The sequence below is a fragment of the Stegodyphus dumicola genome, chromosome 3, assembly GCF_044657685.1.
Source record: "Stegodyphus dumicola isolate Sdum_Otavi_A_Nest chromosome 3, ASM4465768v1".
NCBI classification, from domain to species: domain Eukaryota; kingdom Metazoa; phylum Arthropoda; class Arachnida; order Araneae; family Eresidae; genus Stegodyphus; species Stegodyphus dumicola.
In genome coordinates, this window is record NC_140770.1 from 250953747 (window position 1) to 250977127 (window position 23381).

At 32.3% G+C, this 23381-nt stretch overlaps 2 protein-coding genes across 3 annotated transcripts in view; one reads left to right on the forward strand and one right to left on the reverse strand.

The window, feature by feature from the left end:
* Positions 1-8984, forward strand: part of Coq5 (ubiquinone biosynthesis protein COQ3, mitochondrial) — a 41500-nt gene extending 32516 nt beyond the window's left edge. Inside the window, exons 4-7 of one of the 2 annotated variants that reach the window (XM_035362836.2) lie at positions 8260-8366; positions 8437-8525; positions 8621-8732; positions 8806-8984. In XM_035362836.2, the coding sequence (XP_035218727.2) occupies positions 8260-8366; positions 8437-8525; positions 8621-8732; positions 8806-8907 (410 nt within the window). In that variant the 3' untranslated portion in view covers positions 8908-8984. Of the gene's footprint in view, positions 1-8259; positions 8367-8436; positions 8526-8620 lie in introns of both variants that reach the window. The other variant, XM_035362835.2, reaches the window with a different exon arrangement.
* LOC118191968 (dynein light chain 1, cytoplasmic) lies at positions 8896-22842 on the reverse strand. Its single transcript, XM_035362838.2, has 2 exons — positions 22684-22842; positions 8896-9370 (listed from the first exon to the last, which is right to left on the reverse strand). The coding sequence occupies exon 2, from the start codon at positions 9360-9362 to the stop codon at positions 9090-9092; it is 273 nt and encodes a 90-aa protein (XP_035218729.1). The 5' UTR covers positions 9363-9370; positions 22684-22842; the 3' UTR covers positions 8896-9089.
* Positions 22843-23381: the final 539 nt, after the last annotated feature.

A 23381-nucleotide genomic window follows, 5' to 3' on the forward strand; every position in this document is an offset into this window, starting at 1 on the left:
TACAAAATGTAATATCTAGGCATAATTTGAGTCGTAGAATCGAAATATGGAAAAAAATTTATATGTTATTTCAGAAAAGTCCGATTTTGTGTCAAAATGCCTATGTTAGAATAATGCTATATATATATATATATAAATTTAATATACAGTGGCTCTCAAAAGTGTTCGTACACTTATGACTTTCATTGAAATAGGGCTCTATTCATTAATTAAAAGTAAACTTTCTGAATGAGATTTTAATAATAAGATCTATAATCTATTCATAACAAAATTACATGAAATATTTTTTAAATACAGTGAAATTGTATTTTTAAGAAATTAATAATAAAAAAATGATAAACATTTTATCTCACAAAAGTCTTTGTACACTGAAATATTTTTGGATAAAATTAAAATTATCATTAGCCACTTTTTTAATTTTTGCATTGTGGTGGCATTTAAAAAATCATTTGGTTCAATTTTTTATTGTTTACTTTACAATATTCTATTTATTAATGAAAAATGGGTCGCAGTCGTAAAGAAATTACAAAGAGCATTCAAAAATTGATAACTTTTCACCATGGTAGTGGTAAATTAATTCGAAATATCGCTAAATTAGTTGATTTATCCCATTCTACAGTGCAGTATGTGTTTAAAACGCTTTAAAGAAGAAAATTGGATTGAAAACAAGGTAAGAAAAGATCAATCAAGAAAGTTAACTAAACGCGATGAGAGATTTTTTATTAGAAAATTTGTGAAAAACCCACGTTTGAGTGCTGTAAAAGTTTCTGCAGAATTTAATGCAAAGTTTTCTACTTCAATTTCACCTTAAACTGTTCGACGAGTTCTCAGAGAAGCTGGATTACATGGGCGTTCTGCCCGTAAAAAAAATTTTGTTAGTGAGAAAAACAGAAAGCTTCGGCTTTTATTCGCAAAATCAATGATAAATACACCCGAAACGGGCTAAAGTGCAGAATCGCCCACCTCTTTCTTTGGCGTTTGTTTGGCACTTTTTACAAGAGTAAGAAGGATTGAATTTTTGTCAATTTTCTTTGACTTTTCAAGTGAAAATATGTCGATGTGTACATTGATAGAGTCAAGGGAGTGTGCAATGCCATTTTTGTGCAATTCTGGGATTTTTTTTAAGTGAAAATAGGTCAATGTGCACATGGATACCGATTTAGTGCAATTCTTAAAAACACGCCAAGCAGTGGGTTTTTTGAGGACAGTGTACCTTTTATTTAATCCGTGTGTTTAGAACAACATAAATACAACTTCGTAAGATTCATTAAAATTTCAAAATCCAGAATCTCTTACTGTTCTGATTTAATTGTTGTGCTAGTCAATTAAAATACTTAAAAAAATATATATGTATATAATGCTTTTAATTAATTTTGGAAATATAAAATCAAACTTCTAGCTAGTAATTAATAATTGAAATGAGTCTGCATTTATTGCTTTTAAATTGTTTAGTTTGTTAATAACAAAACAAATTAGAAAGTAAAATACCTTTCACTTTCCCAAACAACATGCTGCTACATAGAAGATAAAGATATTTTTATTTGAGCAGTGGCCTTTTCCTTCTAAATTGCTGAGTTTGTTGATTAAATTCAAAAGACAAATTTTGTCAAGTAGCAATACACTTCTTTTATATCACCGAGTTCGGACAAAATTTTAAACATTATTACAGAGTGGCAACACAAAGCTTTTAAATTCCTAAGTGTTTAATCAAAAAGTCATTAAATTCGGGCTTCAAAATGCATGCATATGGGTGGAAAACTAAATGTATTGTTACAAAATATAGAGGTGCAGTGAGATGGCTTCCCCGCAAAGCAGTTTTAGGGTTGCCATAAAACGGCAAGGGAAGGCAGGGTTGCCAAATTTGGTGACAAAATTAGCGATATGCCATGGACGGATGGAGAACCTTCTGGAACGAATTCTTACTGGTTTAGCTCAGAATGTTCTCGAACACAAGCCGAAAGCTATATAAACCCGACTGGTCCGCAGTCAGGGAGAGTGTGCCTCATCAAGAGTACGAGTTAGTGCGTGCGAAGTCGATCGAGTTCACAGCCGGGCAGCGAGTGCCGAGTGCACCGAAAGAGTCTCGAAGTGTATCTCGGTTAGTGCATCGTCGAGAGAACGTGTTGAGCTCCAGGAACGATTGAACTGAAGAGTCTGAGCTGTGCTCTGTGTGTAGTCAAGTGCATCATCACGAATTGTAGCGTGGAGAGTCTCAAGAGTGCATGGAGTTCCGAGAATGATCGAGCAGAGTCGGAAGCTGTCTCCACCAAATAGCCTGATAGTGTGAAGGCTGTGTCGCTGATTGTGTCAGCGTGTTTATAGTAGATCTTGACGACTGAAAAAGGTGACTTTCGAGCTGTCCTGATTAATATTGGCTAAATAAAGTGTGTTTCGATATTTCATCAAGTAGTGTCATCGTTATTCACTCCAAATCCACAGGAATCCCATACGAACGTGAAGGAAGAAAAAAAAACGTAACTACTGGTGTCAGAAGAAAAACGTAAAACTGGTATCGGAGGAGAAAACGCAACAGTTGGTGTCAGGAGTGGGGTTTGTGTGTGGATGCCAATGATCTGTCTGCAGAGGAAATGAAGGGTGGAGGAAATGAAGACTTTGATGAAACTTTTAGCTGAGATAAAAGCTGGATATCAAGAGATCAAAGCCGTACTGAAGGAGATCAAAGCCACACTTAAAGAGAAGAATGCCGGACGAGAAGAAACAAATGTGGGCCACAAGAAAAGGTGCGAAAGCAATTCCCACAGATGAAAGTGGAGCTTTCTGAAGAAACTGGAGCTATAAAAGAAAATGTGGAAATGACAGAAGTGGCATCTGAAGAATCAAAGGAGGAAGAAATGAAAGAAGTAGCTAGTGAATTGCCTGAGAAAGATCAAGAAATGATGGAGGAAACATTTAACGGGATCAAAGGAAAAGAAAGAAAACATGAAGAAAAAAAAGACGGGAAAGAAGATTTTGAATCTCACATGCCTGAAGTAGAGATAGAACAAAGTGAAAACGCGACTGTCAAGATCATCGAAAGTGATAGTGAAATGATGAAGTCGCAAGCAGCAAGTGTTGAATCATCTGAAAGTGCATGTGATGCAGGTGCTCCAACATGGCAAGAAAATTCACCTACTTTGCAAACTATGTGTGCATCTCATAGTGCAGATTTTGCAGACAAGGACTTCTGTTTGTAAAGAATCTGGTTCAGTTCATGACTCTGATGCAGAATTTGAAGCTGGTTCCCAGAAAACGGGGGAAAATGAGTATGTACCAGCTGCTAAAAATACCGAGGTGAACTGTATGCATGCTGCAAATGAACTACAGAGTGGTGAACAAATTGCTTCACATCTCCCTGTAGGTGACAAGTCTGAAAGGACTATATCTTCAGATTATGATATGCAAAACAGAAATACATCTGAGAACTACAGTGAAAAAATATTTGACCCGGGTATAACTTAATGAAAAGACTGAGACTAAAATTCATTCTTAACTTTAATTTGTATAATTTAAAATTGTGATGTGTTTAATTTGTGTATGTAAATATTTGTTTCTTTAGTTATCTGTGTGTTTTAAAGCGATTTGATTGTATCGAATTTGGCTTCTGACCAAGGGTTGTACTGCCCGGGACGTGCAGTCCTTGGGAGGAGGCAGTGTTACGAAATGTAGAGGCGTGGTGAGATGGCTTCCCCACAAAGCAGTTTTAGGGTTACCACGTTTGGCGAGATATCGCCCATTTGGCGACAAAATGGTCAATATGCCATGGACAGATGGAAAACCTTCTGGAATGAATTCTTACCGGTTTAGCCCAGAATGTTCTCAAACACAAGCCGAAAGCTATATAAACCCTGCAAGTCTACAGTCAGGGAGACTGTGCCTCATCAAGAGTGCAAGATAGTGTATCTCGAGTTAGTCCATGTGGAGTTGATCGGGTGCCGAGTGCACCGAAAGAATCTCGCAGTGTATCGCGGTTAGTGCATCATCGAGAGCGTGTTAAGCTCTGGGAACGACTTAACCGAAGAGTCGGAGCCGTGTTCTGCGTGGAGAGTAAGAGAGTACATGGAGTTCCGAGAAAGACCGAGCAGAGTTGGGAGCTGTACTCTGGTGCTTTGCAGTGAAGCTGTCTCCACTAAATAGCCTGATAGTGTGAAGGCTGTGCCGCTGTTGTGTCAGCGTGTTTAGAGATCTTGACAACTGTGAAAAGTGACTTTGGAGCTGTCCTGATTAATATTGGCTAAATAAAGTGTGTTTCGATATTCCATCAAGTAGTGTCATCGTCATTCACTCCAAATCTACAAACCCCGAACATGACAGTATTCATCATTTATAGGTATAAATACTAATATGACTTTTTATTCCAATATGTTGGATATACCTAATATCTATTTCACAATAGAGTGCTAAGTAATCTACCAATAATCTTAATAGAAGACATGTGCATAATTTTATGTAAGGAATTAAAATTCTTCTTCAGAGGACTTTGTTAGCCCACTTCAAATATTAAAATGAAATATCTAGATGTAAATTTTTTCTTATATCTAGAACGATGACAGTAAAATGAGCAAATTTAAATATAGCTATCCTTAGTCAACAAGAACTTCACAAAAATTTTTAATTCTTGGAGTCTGTGAATTGACTCCTAAATAAATATTCATATTTCTCTTAATTTCAATAAATTTTGTTGAAATAATTCATTTATTTCTGCCAACAGAATTTAGAATATTATTTGTTTATCAAATTGTTCACAAATAAAAATGTCATTATGAATTGGTTGACCAACAGTTTGTGATATACATAGTGGTAACTTAGCATTTTGGGTTAGATTATCACTTACCAGATATGTAGTTTAACTAAAACGTCCATTGTGGGCACACATGACGTAGCTGGAGGTATATATGTCCCCAGACAGAGAATCTAGGATGTGTCAGATTGATATGAAATTTTAAAATTGTTGGCAAACAGGATGGGGCACAAAACCTTGCATTGCTCCCGGGTGCTAAAAATCCTAGCCATGGCTCTGCACGGTGTTGCTATATAGTTTATGAGCTACATTCAGCTATATCAATATTAATTTAAATTTTATGTTACCAAGAATTAAAAGTATATTAGCATACTATTTTTTAATATGTTACACATATTCCCCATTATATAACAGGTTTATTTTGCATTGTTTCGCTTTGAACACCATTACATGTTACTTTTTTTTTTTATATATACAGCACAAAATTGGAAGTATTTCACAATTTTGTTGAATCCAGTGTTTTCTACAGTGCAATGGCTGAGGAGTAAAATCACTGAACACTGGTAAGTTCTGACCTGGGTTCAATTCCAGGCAAATGATGTGTTGGCTGCAAGACACTCTCATGGTTTTTCCCATGTGTAACATGCATACGAACAAGTTTCCCAAAGACAGTTCCTCTCATATAGACCTAGTGTGCTTTGCCATTAACAACTAAACCTATTCACAGTGTAACATAAAACCATGCAACAACAATCACTACTTTACTCGTATCTCTTATTTCCAGCAATAATTTACTGTCAAATCTCAATTACCAGATTGTCTTTTTTAATTGTGGTAGAATGGAAAAACTACCTTCAAAGCAAAAAAAAAACTTTCTTGCAAAAAGTATGAACTCGACGAAACTGTTTTTTAACACCATTTGTAATTTAGTTTCTTCATTTAACATATTTATTCTCTTAATTAGAATATTTCTTCACATTTTAAATATCAATTAATTTCACAAAATCAAATTAACTTATTCTTTAGGTTTAATTATTTTCTACTGAATATAAGTAAATTAATATTTTTTCTGTTGACATAGGAATGAGAAATATGTTTTACTCCCTGCCTAAGAATTTTTAAAAAAAAGTCTGAAAGTGTGTAGATTTTAACGATTACCTAGAAAGGTTCTTAAGATGACCCAGGTGGAATAGCAAAACGTTTGATAGAATATTAGACAAATATTGGCAATGGAATGTATATTTCAAAAGTGAAAATATACAATTCTAAGAAAATATTTAGTATTTTTAATTATAAATCGTGAACTAAACATTTATTTATAACAATCAAACAGAAAAAAATAAAAATAAATCTATTAAAAAAATCTTAAGTACTGCATCTATTGCTTTTAAACTGTTTACAATGTTAATTAAAATAGATTAAATAAAAAAGAATAAGAATTTACATTTTCTGAATAACAACAGACTTGAATGAAAAACTAAGTTTTTCTTGGGCCCAAAATAAGGGGTTTTTTGTTTGATATATATATACATATATATAAGCTACCAATAAATTGCATGATTTATGTCAAATAATAAAATAATTACAGCAAAGCACACAAAAACAGTCCTTTGATTGTAAACCAGGAAAGAATTTCTTAGGGAAGAATATGATCAACTTTTATTTAGCTGTTTAGTATTCAGTTTTAGTTTATGAAAACAAAAGCTACTTTTAATTCAAGTTTTGATATTTATCATTTTCTATACTTTTTGTTGTTAAATTATAAAATCATGTTAAAAAATTAGCTAAAATAAACCCTAGTATTTTGCCAAGTTTTGCAAAGAGGATTATTTTTTAGAAATGATGAAAGGGATAGATACATGGGGCAAACCAGGAGTTCTATTGACATAGAGTTATAGGTCTCTCAAGTTGATTCATACTTGTATTTTATCAGAAGAGATCTTGAAAACAGCACATCTTTGAATTTATGCATCCTTCTATGCAATATATGCTGCAACTATCCAGTTCGGTTTTCAAGGCATGTATTTAAAAACCAAAATACCAAGAAATAAAAATATGAAAAAGAATTATGTTACTATATGATGGATGAATGCATATTCATTTGGTTACTGCTTTGCATACTGGAATTCCACATCTAAAAACTTTACAAAAAAAACGGAATACTGATTAATGTAAATTTATTATTCAGAATGTGTATATTCAATAGCAATAAGAAAATACTGGAAATTTAAAAACTAATTACAAAGCAAGAACATTTCAGTACATTAATCCTTTGTCCAGTTTTGGTAACTCCTTTTACCCAAATGCATATCTATCAGTTAACACTACCTGTGATTGTTTGCACCCACTGCAGTACTTAACTGGAATGCAAGTTGAGCTCGTAAGATGCCTGTCCAAAGTTAAATGAATACATAAATGGTACATTAATGGCCTATTATAAATCATCAAGACATTTATGCTATGGGCACCTTTTTAGAATCCTAACATGAAAGACTAAAAATCATTATTTCCAAGACTATGATTGTCATTAATGATGACAAAATGGGCAGTACTGTTATCAGGACTGGGTTCAGAAATGTATGTATATATGGAAATATGAATGTATGTGTATACATAATGCACATGCATACAACAGACACTTTCATAAATTCATGAATCCAGTTCTAGTAACAGAACAGTATGAAAATAGCAAACCCTTCTGGCCCACCAGAGGCCGAATGGTAAAGTTGTTGAACACTGTTATTTAACTCTAGATTAACTACATGAGCAATTTTTTTTTTTTTTTTTTTTTTTTTTTTTTTTGCTATATGTAAACTGATGAGCCAGCTTCCCTTAGAAAATCCTCCACAAGTATTTCTTCTTCCTCCTAGACAGATGGCATTAAATATTTTGTCATAACCAAACCAAGGCCTTTTAAAGTCTTCTCAAATCTTATTTATAGATTACTTGTTTAGATACCATGACTGCAATTGTCCTAAACTTGACATATTATTATAGCATGCTTGAAAAGCCCAGCAACCTATTTCTAAAGTAGTTGTTCCAACTCTACCCACCATTTATTATTTTCATTAAAATACATGGTTTGGAAAATAGGCATTATAACAATATTAAGCAACTGAACATAAAATTTTGATCGTCTTGACCACAAAAATAGTTATAAAATCACAGGAACTGAAACATAATCAGACATGTGTCTGGAGTTTTTACGTTGGCATATTTCTCCTACAATTTGATTTATATGAATTAGTAAGAATTCATAATAGAAATAAAAATAGAAACACAAAATAGAAAAGATACTTCTGAAAAGTAAGTTCTTTTCAGTAAAGCTAACACAATCAGGTTTAATTACAAGAGAAAAAATTTGAGAAACTAACACCTGGCCTTAATAGTTTATTCTAAGTACCTAAGGTCTAATACAAAGAAAAATTTTAAGATAAGTGAATTTATATAGGACTTTTAAAAAACTAACATATCAATTTATCAACTCTACATTCTAATATCATAATTTTAATTTGTTTCAGATTTGACTTGTATCCAAGGAAATGCCGAAATTCTACCTTTTCCTGAAAATAGTTTTGATGCTTATACTATTGCATTTGGAATTAGAAATGTTGTTCATATTGATCAGGTACATATTATTCCAGTAAAATTACAACTCTATTCACGATACAAATACAAAATCAATGTATAATTTTCAGGCACTTATAGAAGCACATCGTATATTAAGACCAGGTGGTCGCTTCTTATGTTTGGAGTTCAGCGAAGTTAAAAGTGAAGCATTCAGAAGGTAACAATATTCTCACTTTATATATGAAAAATAATGTTTTTATCTGCTGTATTGTAATACTTGTGCCATTCTATACATTACTTTTTTTCTTCCAGGATATATAACTGGTATTCTACAGAAATAATACCTGTTCTTGGAGAAATTGTAGCAGGGGATTGGAAATCATATCAATACTTAATAGAAAGTATACAAAAATTTCCTAATCAGGTAATTTCTTTTCAACTAGAAGTAAAGTTGTGTATTTTCAAAAAACAGATTCTTAATTTCAAATTTCCCTTAGGAAGAATTCATGTACATGATCGAAGATGCAGGATTCAAAATAGTAACATATGAAAATCTATGTAATGGTATAGCAGCAATTCATTCAGCATACAAGCTATGATATTTTTATTAATGTAAATATTAAATCAAAATGTACAATTTGTACAACATATGGAAATAAATATTTATAACAAATGATTATGATCACTGAACAAAAACATTTTATAGCAAATTCAACTATGACAATGAGCTGCCATGTTAGTCCCATGACCACGAAGAAAAATGGAAGTTATGACATTTTCTCTATCCAGACTTGAAAAGTAAAATTGCAACTTGTCCTAAATAAAAGTAAATGAAATGTTTGGTTTCATGAGTAACATAACTGCCAAAATTGCGACCAACAATACAATGCCATGTGGGATTATATTTCTTGTCAAACTCTTTCTTGATGTAAGCAGCAATATCTTTTTCAATGTTGTATTTTTCTAATGCTTGAGTTGCAATATCCACAGCATCTTGTTGCATTTCTTCTGACATATCAGCATTCTTGATCACAGCTTTACGATCCGAAGACATCGTGATATCTGTATGAAGGAAAGTACTGAACTTTATACATTACATTTTAACAACAAAAATGAAATTGATAACAATTTTATCAATAAGTTCTTCAAACATATATACTACTAAAGCAGTCTGGCTTCATAAATTTCACTTAGCAAACCAGTATGGCACACATACATAGTTACCAGATGATGCTATTGTTAATGTCTTGGATTGTGTTTGGCTTCTCTTTCACGGGCACCAAAAAGTATGGCAGGTGCATAATGGAAAAATTCCCACTTTTTTCGTGCAATATTAAAAAATTCAGTTCACATTTCTACAAAAATTTTCACAATGTAAATTGGATATTAACACTAAGTGTATGAATTATAATAATTCACAGCCATGCTTTCTGTCAACCAATTTAACAACGAAATTAGCACACTCAATACCTGAATGAGATAAGGTCATACTCTAAACTGCCAAGCTCACACATAAAAACAAGCCTCAACATACATTCAAGTACTTGAAATTACTACGAAACCATGTTCTAACAGAAACCTTTCATCCATCTGAACATCAAGTACAGTAATTTGTACTATTGATTAGAACTACAAGACTATGAACTTAAACCATATATTCCAGCTAACGAAGCAGAAAAGTTGTCTGCAAAAACTCTTCTGTTTTCATTTATATTAACACAAGGTCTAGAGCATGACCTAGTTTATCTCATTTTTTGACACTGACTCTTAGCTGCAATTAATTTTTTAATACTGTCTTTCCCATGAAGAGCGAGACAGTAACAACTAAGACAACAGAATAAAAGACAGCCAAAAGAGATATACAACTACAAGCATAATCTATAAAACTGACCATCTTTCTTCAAGGAAAAGGGTAATAAATTATTTAATGTGGTTGGCAGAAAATTTTTTGCTGCCCCGTACAATCTCCAAATTCAGCTTTCTATGCATGCCCAAATTTTGCTGCTCATAAACTGCACTGGCCCTGCAAATAATTCTAATAAACCAAAATATATTGCTACATAGCTGCCAACACTGAAGTTAGAGAAACCAGAATATTTTGGAAGGTTTTTGTGCTATGCACTAAATATCATTTCAAAGCAACTCCAAAAATGACCTAAATATCGCATCTAATCATCGCAAGCTTCAAATCAATTTACAATGCACAGTTCAGGTTAATGAATTCTCTATGATGTGCAAAACATTAATTAAGGATTCTAAATTTTCTATTCTTTGAATAATTTTATATTTTTCTTATACTTCTGACGCTAAGAAAATCTTTTATTTAATAATATTAGCGTGGTTTTGAATTATAAAGTTGAAACACTGGTTTAATTTTCATGTCACCAAAAGACATTTCAAATTGGATAAAACTCAATATCAAGTATTACACTGTTAATCACTGTGGTAAAAATGGACAGGGTTCATAGCCACATTTTAGTTTAAAAAATAAGCACTTTTTAAGCACGTTTTAAGAAAAAAAAATAAGCACCTGTCTAATTACATTATACACAACTGCATAACCTTAAAAATTAGACTTGAAATTTAAAATATGAGAAATGCAGTATTTATTCAGAGAGAATAAGCATTACCTCAACCATGGAAAATAATTTTTTTTTTTTTTTTTTTTTTTTTTTTTAAATTTTAAATAACAGTTCAATTTACAGAACTAGTTTACAATGAGAGAAAAAAAAAACTATGCAGAACTAAACTATATTACAAGATTTAATGATGAAATTTCAGTTCAAAATAGAGAAAATAAATAATAATAAGGCATAAATTATTGTATTCGCTTGGGACCTAATAATAAATACAATTCATTTTTCCACTCATATTAATATTTGAATAATTTAAATCTAAATACTGAACATTTTCTAAATTTTCATTGTACAGTCAAAAGTCGTTAATCCGGACTCGTCGGGACTTCGGCGATTCCGGATGGAGTAGAGTATATGGAGTATATCGAGATGAAATACTACACTTAGTAAGGAATTATAAGCCAAATAAAATAAAAACATCTGCCCTGAAGATAAGGATAGTGCTGACAGATCAACTTCCAATCAGGGGTGTGAAATTGATAAACAGATTTCGGATTTCAAAACATACTTTCACTTTGTCGATACAAATTACATATTAGTAAATATATATCGGAAATTCTATTTGACATAATCGAAAGTTCAAGCTTACTTTTATGAAATTGCTCTAACAGTCTGCAAAAAATAATAAGCCAGATCCAATTCGTAGATTAAAGAACAACGCAATCTGCAACATTAAATGAATTAGATAATTTTAGCTTACCTCCGTTACACATTACACGCGCATGCGCACAAACATATTCGCAGCCGTAAAGGTCTTACGCGCACTTGTAAATGCCTGTGCGCATGCATGAACAAAACGCGTGCGCAGAAAGTTTGTAGCTTTGAGGTCCGGATTATAGATCATTCCGAATTATGGGTGTCCGAATTAACGACTTTTGACTGTATATCAGTTTTCCCTTAACAGAGATTGCAAGCAAAGTAATTTAAGTAAAAAAGAGGAACATTTCTGAAATCAGAAGACAGAAATTTGCTTCATGCAGTCATCCTTTAACAGTAAAAGATTAACTAACCCGCATACTTGGAAATTGGCGAATATTCAGACAGTCAAGTGTAACTTGAAAAAGAGGAGCCTAGGGGGGAGTTGACTGTAGCCGCTCTTTAGATTTTTCCGCTAAATAAATGCTTTTGACATTTCGATACAGCATCATATAAAAATAAAGCAATGGAACTAAAAAATATTCTGCTTAGCAAGCACAGTAAATAAAACTCTTTTAAGTGTTCATAAACAAATCTCGGATAGAACTTCAAAATTAATCATCTCTGCAAAATATCGCAAATGTTATTGCGCAATACGTGCACCACAATTCTTCCCTACGTGATATTATGCAATCGGAATCAACAGCTGCCGGTATTGGGAGAATAAAGAACTAAATAACAGTTGTTTTTTTGTTCTAATTTCAACAGATGGCGTTAAATTTCCGGAATAGAATCATTCTTCGCTTGGGTTGGTAGACCGGAGAACTTTTAGTCTTATTCAATTCAGATTGGAAAGTGACAAAAAAAAAGTCCGTTGCTTGTTTTGCAGCGAACTGTAACAGTTTCAATATTCGAGATTTTGCGGAGAAAGGGGAGAACCTCCCAATCTTCGTACTGTATAATGTATTGGCCAAAAAAATTACATTATTGACTATTCGATTACTTTCCCTTTATTTAAGCCATTCCGAATATTATTCCTTAGAAAGCTAATCTGTGTTAAAACACAACCATTTTTGGAAGTTTACTATACTTCAGCAGTTACTGGAACTATGTTATTATAAACATTCATACATATGCTCATAATATAAGCATAACGATCATAATAAACATGAATATGAACTGACCAAGCGGAACGAGAATGCAAATTATTATGATCTTGATAGAAATTCAAACACGTGTAGTATTTGGGTGGGAGGGAAAGAATGCCAAATGTACCAGAATTTTCTACTGCTTTCGCAATTCTTTGACCAATAGAACGACGGGCACCTGTCTGTACTCTTTGTGCACACCAAAGGTTATGTTAATGCAGAAAAAGGGGGAAAAGCTATTTCCGGGAGTATGATTCAGCATCTGACATTCCATATTAGGAAGAAAAGTTGTTTATTTAGTTTCGGCTTTGTTATACGGGGGAAAAATAGCTCGTTCTTTAAAAAAAAAAAAAGCACTAAAAACAAAAAAATAAGGGCTTTAATGAAAACGTAAGCACCTATAAGGGCCTTTATATTTTATTTTCAAATATAAGCACTTATAAGGACCGCTACGAACCCTGAACGGAACTTGCACAAGTCAGCAAGTTTCATTAATATACTCTAAAATGAAAAACTGGTAGATGCGATTAACCCCTTGACTGCTGCGGGTGCATATATACGCCTTGCTAAGCCTATGCCTTTACTGCCCCAGGCGTATATATACACCCTTCCAAACTATTATTTGCTTTGCAACACCATAATGACCTTGACAAAGTATGCGAAGGATGATACTATTTCAAAGAAGCGTGTCTAAGCGGTGAAAGTAATGACTGCATGGTTTTGGCTGGTGTTTGAATAAAACTTTTTTTTTTTAATTCTATGTCCTCCATTTTCGTTTATTTTTGTAGTAGGTTCCAGGAACAAAGAAAGATATAACGGATGTTTCAAAACCCATTTATCTTTTTTGAATTATTTTTTAATGAACTGCTCGTGCTTCAAATTGTTACTGAAACTAATCGTTTTGTAGACGAGTATATGAACCAACACCTTGCAAACAAAAAATCAAGGCATTCAACCAGTTCAAAGAAATATATGCTTTATTAGGTGATATATGTTATACTGATTTCACAGGGTATAACACTGAAACCTCATATTGCACTTACTGGTCTAAAAATTAATTGATCGAAACTCCATTTTGGGGACCTTTTTTATTATACTTTTATTCAAAATATCAAATTTTGTGCACTCATTTTTTTTCTTTTAATCTTTAAATAAATCGATATCATATGAAGAAGGAAATCGAAAAATAAGAAACGTATCTTTTCACATTTTTTATTAAAACTTAACAACACGTGCACAACATTACATCGGCATCCATAGCTCACACACAGAGAAGAGAATTTGGTGTTGCCAATACGGTAAATAGAAATGTACCAAACTAACACGCCTCCTTACATTTATATTTACTAATTACAAACAAACATAGATATAAGCAATCTTTTCATCTTTTCCATTTACAATTAAGCATAGATATAAACAATAACATTCAACACTTAACACAAATTATTTTTAAAAAAAGTTTCTTTCATTAACTTAAATGTTAAAATCAAAGTTAAACACAATTTAGTTTACATAAGGACATTACCAAAATCTATTTCATTTCAAGCAAATATATTTAAATAAACATCACTTAAATAAACAGTACACAAAATTTATTTCAATTTCAAACCTTCTCTAAATTTCATAAATTTAATCTTTCCTAAAGACTTAGTAAAGATATCTGCAATATTTGATTCTGAATCAATCTTTACAATTTCAATTACTCCATTTTGAGCATTTTCGTGAACATAGTGATATTGAACTTCTATGTGTTTTGAATTTTTAGTGAAGTTCCCATAATTAGCAATGGCCAAAGCTCCTGAATTATCTTCATAAATTTTAATGGGGTGAGTTATATCAGCAAAAACATTCACAACATTTTTCAAGAAATTAATTTCTGTCACAGCCTCAGATAAAGCAATATATTCGGCAAAAGTGGAAGATTTTGTCACACAATTTTGCTTTTTGGATTTCCAGTAAATTGGATTACTAAATAATTCAATAACAAACCCAGTAGTTGACTTTCTGTCAAAAATATCACCTGCCCAATCAGCATCAACATAACAATTCATAATATCAGTTTTAAGATTTTTACTATAGGTTAATTTTAGATGTTTTGTTAAGTACAAATACTTTAAAACTCTCAAAGCATATTTGAAATGTGTCTCATCATAACAATTTTGAAATCTACTTAAATAATTTACGCTGAAAGATATGTCTGGTCTAATACCATGACTAATATACAAGAGTGCTCCTATTAGATTTCTATATTTGACATTTTGATTTAAATTAGATTGGCTTAGTTTAAGATTAGTCTCCATTGGTGTATCATAAAGCTTTGAATTTTTAATACCATACAGTTTAGCTAAAGATTCAATATAATTTTCCTGACTCAGTGTTAAGATATTACTTTTCTCATTATCATATTCAATATCAATTCCAATGTAGCTTTTTACTTTATTTAAATCCTTCATTTTAAATTTTTTATGAAGTTGTTCCTTAATATCATTAATTACCCGAGTATCTCTGCAACATATCAACAAATAAAAGAATATATACAAATACATCATTTTCAGATCTTACATAAAGACAATAATCATATTTACTTCTACGAAATCCTAGACTCTCAATATACTCGTTAAAACACTCATACCAAGCACGAGGGCTTTCTTTCAACCCATATAGTGCTTTCTTTAATTTATACACTCTATTCGAATTATCATTATAGCCTGGTGGCTGTTTAACATAAACCTCAGACACAACATAACCATTTAAAAAGGCAGTCTCAACATCCATTTGATGAATATTTAAATTATACTGACAGGAATATGAAAGTAACAATTTTAAGGTTTGCATCTTGATGACAGGGGAGTAAGTGTCCTCAATACTATCTTTTTGCTGAAAACCTCGAACCACTAATCTAGCTTTAAAAACATTACCTGGTTTTCTTTTGAATACCCACTTCACATCTAGAATTGCTTTATCCTCTGGTTTAGTCACTAGTGTCCAAGTGTTATTTTTAACAAGACTGTTCATTTCACTGTCCATTGCCTCTTTCCAATGTCCAGCCTCACTGCATGTTGTCGCCTCCTCAAAGTTACCTGGAACTGTAGCATCACAAAAATTTGCACTAACACAGTAGTACCCGAATTCTTCATGAAATCGAACTGGTGGTTTGATTTGCCTTCTTGGTCTCATTCCACTTTTTGTTTCATCTTCATTTATTACACTGTCCTTGGAGTTATCATTACTCGATTCACACGACACTTCTTGAGGTTCATTCTTCTTATTTGTATCATCATTCTTATCTTCATCATCACAACCTACATACATTATGTCTTCTTCAATAATATCAACATGCCTGGCAACTATTATTCTGTTATTCATCAAAACTCTATATCCAACTTCTGTATACCCAAGTACAATTCCAAATTCAGCCTTTTTATCCCACTTAGACTTTCTCTTTTCTTCTGGTATTCTTACATAACACTCTACTTCCGTATAATTTCAATTCATTAGCAGATGGTTTCCTATTGAAAAATATTTCATATGGTGTCTTCTTTACAATAGTATTTGTTAATGTCCTGTTTTTCAAATAAGCAGCAGCTTTAATTACTTCAGGCCAGTAACGTCTGTCAACTTTTGCTTCAGCTAAAAGACATCTTGCCATATCCATTATAGTTCTGTTGTAACGTTCAGCAGTACCATTTAATTCGTGTACATATGGTGGGCATGACTTTATCTTGAAACCTTTTTCTCTTGCAAATTTGTATATCTTGCTATTCATATATTCACTACCATTATCACATCTTAGTTCTTTGATAGTCTTCCCTGTTAAATTTTGAATTTCATTTACATATTCAATTAAGCAATCAGAGACTTGATCCTTAGATTTGATACAATAAATTTTTGCCAACTTGCTATAATCATCAATAAAACTCACAAAGTATTTCTCACCATTACATCCAACTGTTCTGTGAGGTCCATTTACATCTGTATGTATAATCTCCAGAATATCTTCTGCTTTTCTTCTATTATTCTTGAATGGTAAATTGTGCATTTTATTTTCAATACATATGGCACACTTCATATATTCGGTTTCTATTTCTTTAGGGATTCCTTCTAATAGCTGATCTTTGCACATAATATCCAGATATTTAAAATTTACATGTCCAAATGAACGGTGCAATTTTTCTTTTAACGTTAACTTATTGTTGGTCAAATTTGCAAATATTTTACTATTTTTAACATAACTCTTTACTTTATATAATCTTTCTTCTTTCTTTGCTACTGCTACTAATGAACCATTGACATCATATATTTTAGAAAACTTTTCTTTTGAAACTATTTTATGATTATCAGTAATCTTCGAATAACTTAATAAACTTGCTTTCATTTCTTTTACATAAAATACATTCTTCAATGTTACAATAGATTCAGAGTTATATACAGGAAAAGAAACTATTATATTGCCAACCTTTGTAGCTTTCAAAATCCTTCCGTCACCGACTTTCACTTGAATAGGATCCTTCAAAGTGACTTGCTCTTTGAAATATTCATCACTGTTTATAATGTGGTCTGTGCATCCGCTATCCAGTAACCAATTGATTTCATTTTTATTTGTCACAATATTTGCACTGGAACTTGTCATGTTACTTTCGATAACAGTGGTGTGAAAACTATTGCCTTGATGACTGTTTATTCTCTGGTTAGAATATGTTCCACGTTCACGATGTCCACTAAAAGCACGACTACGTCCTCGATTGTTTGAAGAACTTCGACCGCGATAATTAGTGGAGCCATTACAACGATAGTTCCTTTGATGGACATGCCAACAATTCTTTTTAATGTGACCAGGTTTTCCACAGTTATAACAGACATTCCCTTGTGGGCCCGATTTGCTTGTTTCAATTTTGAACGCATTTGATTTTTCTGCTGGTGCACAATCTTCATAATAATTTTTCTCTTCAAGTAATTTTGATTTGATTTTGCTCTTTAGGTAATCGACTGTTCTGTCCTTCTCTGGTAATACATCTACTAAGTCACCAATGTGACTGTAATTTGAAGGTAATGCTCTTAGCATATAGTTCAATTTTTCTTGTTCCGTCACGGTGGCGCCGGCATGTTTCAGTTCGTTCACATACTTCTCAAAATCATCGAAAAATATATTTACATCAGGATAATTTTTCAGTTTAACACATTCTAAGTTATTTCGACAAACAATTTGTAGAGATGTTGAAGTTTTTAAATACATTGCATCAAATTTCGTAATTATATCAAATGCAGTCTCACATTCGTGAATGTATTCCAATTGCTTGTTTGTTATGGCGCCGTAAATGTAATTTGTAGCTTGTATATCCTTTTCTTCCCAATTTTCCACGTCATCATTTTCACCGACTTTTCGCTGAACCACATCTTTACACTTTTTAAATTGAAGAAATTTCATCATACGCACTTTCCAATTAAAATAGTCCGAACCATCAAATAGCGGTATGCCGATATCGCTGCTTCTTGTACATGCCATTTTTACGCTAGTACCGGTAACTTTTAAAACAAATTATAACTACTAAATTCTTCATTCATATTCACAAACCACGAGAACTGCTACCATGTTAAATAAATCGATATCATATGAAGAAGCAAATCGAAAAATAAGAAACGTATCTTTTCACATTTTTTATTGAAACTTAACAACACGTGCACAACATTACATCGGCATCCATAGCTCACACACAGAGAAGAGAGAATTTGGTGTTGCCAATACGGTAAATAGAAATGTACCAAACTAACAATTTTGTAAAAGTAAACAATTTTTAGAAAGTAAAACTTGCACTTATTTTCCCTCTAATACATTGCATAACTACGCACACCTGTGTGCAAAACCGTGGCACTGGGAAATGAATCTTAAGTTTTCCATGGCAGGTAAGAGGTTAAAAACCCAGAAACCTCTCAATATATTCCAGGAAGCTATGGATACATTAAATGCAAAGCTTTAAAATACGAGAATACAGAAGATACTGATAACAATATCCGGTAAAAGTTTACAATTGGGTGCCCCTTGTTTATTAGATTCCTTTTTTGATGCCAAGATCGGCGCCAGGAAGGGCACAATTTCAAGATGGACGCTACACGAAACCAAAATAAGAAGTCAAAGATTTGCACAAACTGATCTTTCTCCACTTTAAAAAATATCCCAGAATTGCACAAACTAGGCATTACACACTGCCTTAGATTTGTCCATGTACACATCAATCTATTTTCAAAGCAAAATTAAAACTATCAACCAAGAAATGAAGTTTCATTGCCAAAATTTTAAAAAATTTGTCGCTAATCAAAGGGGCACCCAATTCTACAGTAGAGTCCAATATCTATACGACAAGACCCCTTTCTCCCCTACCTACCTCTTAAAGACTTTCTACATGACAATCTTAATCCCTCCATGATGGCATGTTGCTGAACTATCCCAAATGTACTAGCAGACAGGTGATGCACTGGTGGATGCTGTTTCATACACGGCCATTCACACAGAGGTTTATCTGAGCTAATGGAGTCGGTTCCATGTGTTGAACTAGCTCAGCTATGCCTGCACTTCAGATTTTTCAACTTGCTCCACTATGGGGAAAAACTGTGTAGATGGGTCGGCTATGTCAGTTGTCTCTGTTATTCCAGATAAAACCCAGTGTGAAAGGCCCTTTAGAGGATTACCTGCTGATGTATACACAAAACACTCGTCCTGAAGGAGATAAGTAATGCAATTATTAAAAAAATTAACAGATTTTCCAAAATGTTAAAACCTAGCCACTTCACCATACTCTAACATTCATTGCAGAATCCAACAGCTCAAGTGATTCTATGCTAGACTTCCTGAAATTTTTAACAATGAAGAGATGGAATTATTTTCATCTAATTAAGTAAATAGCCAGACAAATTCCTGTCTGCATCTCGGGAAGATTACTGCCTTCATAGAGAACATGTTCACAGCAGCCAACAGATCAGTAGAGATTCTGATACAATGGATTAACAATTTGCAGCACGGTGTGCCCAGAAAAAATTTTCTTCTGTACATGGTGGATATATTCACTCTCGGAAAGGCATGGGTGGTATTATGCACCGAAACTGTTAATAATTGTTAATCAGGTGCATATATGCAATCAAATAGGTGGCTTCTTAAAGCAAAATTGAAAGAAAAAAAAAAAAAAGTCTAGAAGTAAAATTTAGCTGACAACGTGCTCTAAATACCCATTCCAGAGCGAGGTTTCCCGCAATGATGCAGGGAGTTTTTTTGGAGGGGGGCAGCCTTTTCGGGACCATAAAAATCTGAAAAAAGTATCACTAGATATAACTATACTATATATTAATAGTAGAATTTATTAGAAATATATTTAAACAATGCCAACACTATTTATTATGCTAATCTTTACTTATGTGTGTTTAACATTATGCTTTTCTACCAACCAGAATTTAATTGTATTAAATAGCATGTTTAACTAGCTAATTTTTGATTGCATATGCTTAATATCATGCTTTAATAACTGAATTTTAATTGTACTAACTTTGACTTGCACAACATTAAAATTTGACTTTCATGTGTTTAATCAGATAATTTTTAGCTACATTTAACTTGTTTTACATCACGTCTTATTTAAAAACTTAAGTTATCATAAAACCATTAATATATATTAATAGTAGAATTTATTAGAAATATATTTAAACAATGCCAACACTATTTATTATGCTAATCTTTACTTATGTATGCTTAACATTATGCTTTTCTACCAACCAGAATTTAATTGTATTAAATAGCATGTTTAACTAGCTAATTTTTGATTGCATATGCTTAATATCATGCTTTAATAACTGAATTTTAATTGTACTAACTTTGACTTGCACAACATTAAAATTTGACTTTCATGTGTTTAATCAGATAATTTTTAGCTACATTTAACTTGTTTTACATCACGTCTTATTTAAAAACTTAAGTTATCATAAAACCATTAATGTTTTCGAACTTTGCAACAAAAAAGGATCTGTCACCAATAGATTCTCTATGGAAGCACCCACTGGGTTCTTTGAACAAGATAACCTCTTGATACTTCTAATCATATAATGGCAATTTTATACATAAAACTGAAATTTTCATTCACCATAGTGACATGTACATAGAATTATTAAAATTAATAAATATCAAAAGAAACTGTTCTAAGGTGTTAAATGTACATTTTATGTTTACGTGTTTCGTATGCAATCACCAAATCATTTTACTGTTTAAAATTTTATGCATCTATTAAATGAAACAATATGTGAGCAATGTCATTTGCTCAGACGCAGGAAGTTTACATTCAAACTTATTTTAATATTGCCCTCAAAAGACAGGAAGTAACTTTATGAGTAACATTTTTAAAAAAATTCTTCCAACCTTTGATGAGTATAAGGCATTCATATTCTTCGCTTTTACGTTTCTTGAAACTTGGTTGCATCCATATTGAAAGGTTAACTGTGATCTATGTTTTATCAGGACACCATTTAACAGTTTTAACTGCACCAACACTTTACATTAATTCTCCCATATCTGAAGTTACAAAATTTTCAATATCTGTCTTTTTCTTGGGTTTAATCCTAGTATCCGGTGCACACGGGATTTGGCTACTTTTATGATGAGCAGTAAAAACGGGACATATACGATGAGTAGTAAACGGGTATTCAAAGAATATATATAGTTATATGTATATACTATGACTATTCAAAGAATATATATAGTTATATATATACATAGTATATATGTATATACTATGTATATAGTGATAGAATATAGTGTATAGTATACTATCACTATATATACATAGACATTCTTTTGGTAATTTTTGGTGTTCGCGATAATTTTCAAAATCGCGCCAACACTGCACCGTATACTAGGATTTTACCTTTTCTTGTACTGCTTACAGCCTCTTGTTAAAAATTATCCACGCTTTTGTTAATATAAAACATCCCACAAGTGATACGTAACCAGATTAAGGTACAATATTAATTTTTAATCAAATTATATTAAGGAGGGATGAAACCTTGACAGCTAATTATTCAGACTTCACAAACATCAGTCAGAAACAAGAGTCAAATTACAAAACTAAGCAATGGGTGTCTAAAGTACTTTTATTACAGGTAGTCCTGTAACTTATTTAGAATGAAAAAAGAAACAGCTATCCCATACTTAACAGAATTCACATTCACACCATTTAAAAGAACATTTTAAATTTTCATGCAAATAACTTGCTGTTATAATCTGTGCTACTTTAAACATTTTATCGCTTTTATTCCCTAATAATTACATTTATGAACAGTGCTTAGACTTAATGTCAAGCTGTTTCGAGCTCTTTAAATCAGTTTTTCTGTTTATTTTCTTAATATTACTTAGGCTGCAGCATGCCATTACCTTTAACATGCCAACATGTACAAGCGAAACCATGCACTAGATTATACTTAATGAAAATCTTAACGAAAAGCGATTAAGCAACCAAATTCCAAGGAATATGGCACAAGTCCTCAACGTCTAACGATGAATAGATCCTCTTCTAACATATATAATGACACTATTAAGACATTTTATGAAGTGATTAATATTACTGAGTATCTATCAGAAGTATGCACGCTAACATAGTAAAACTTAACAATCACAATCATTCATAACAAATGGCAATGATAAATCTAAAGTTTGCAAAACAGCGGTAAGAGGTAGGCAAACTAAAATAGCAAAATTTTGCAATCGCATGTCATTCATCGTAAAGGACAACAATAAATCTTTTTTAACTTTGCAGAATAGCATTAGATTAAATATTAAAGTTTTTTTTTTAAACTATATACATAAAACTGCATGATTGAACTCACACAGTATTTGGCAATATAAAAATGCGTTTCATATTAATTTTATCTAAAATTAAAGCAAGTAACAAAAAATTATACACAGCGAAAATAATATACTTACATCGATTTTTATTTTAGTTCCAAATTAAAACTTAACTGCAGAAAATCACACGATCGAGAGAAAGTTATACGCTCTCCAAAGGGCAAACTCAGTTTGAAGGCGCAAGTTTTAAAGCCGCATCAACAGCACAAATGCGAAAACGAACTGCAGCGCTAGTTGGAACTGAAATCCCATTCGCTAAGATTTGTCCGAAGTAATATATGATTGGTTGATAATTATGTCTTCTGGCAAATCTTCTGGCATCCCATAATTCCGTTAAGTCCAACGGCTTTTTGTAATTACCTAGAGGTAGCGCTGTTGGGCTATTATTAACGAAATACCTCAGCTAAAATAATATTACGTACGGAGAGAAAATTTTGGTGTAGCACCAGGGTGCCTGGGGTCCAAGACCCTACCCCACATCGAATAAAAATGTAGTTTTCAAATAACAATATAATGTTTCTCGAAAAACGGATAAATTATATCGTTTAATGATGTAAGTATTATTTTTATCACAAATATAAAAAAGGAAAGGAATAGTTGGGTATTTTGCAAGCATTAAATATAATTTACAATTTTAATACTTCAATAAGAAATAAATTATTTCATGCTCAATGAATCATGCAAGAAACTACTCAAATTATAACTTTGGCTTATGAACCAAGCATTTTCCAAATTTATTTTCTAATAGTCTTAGGAGAGGAGGAAGAAAACTCATT

Bases quoted from the DNA above. Each gene is read 5' to 3' on its own strand.
- LOC118191968 (XM_035362838.2), bottom strand. From the start codon at position 9,362: ATGTCTTCGGATCGTAAAGCTGTGATCAAGAATGCTGATATGTCAGAA.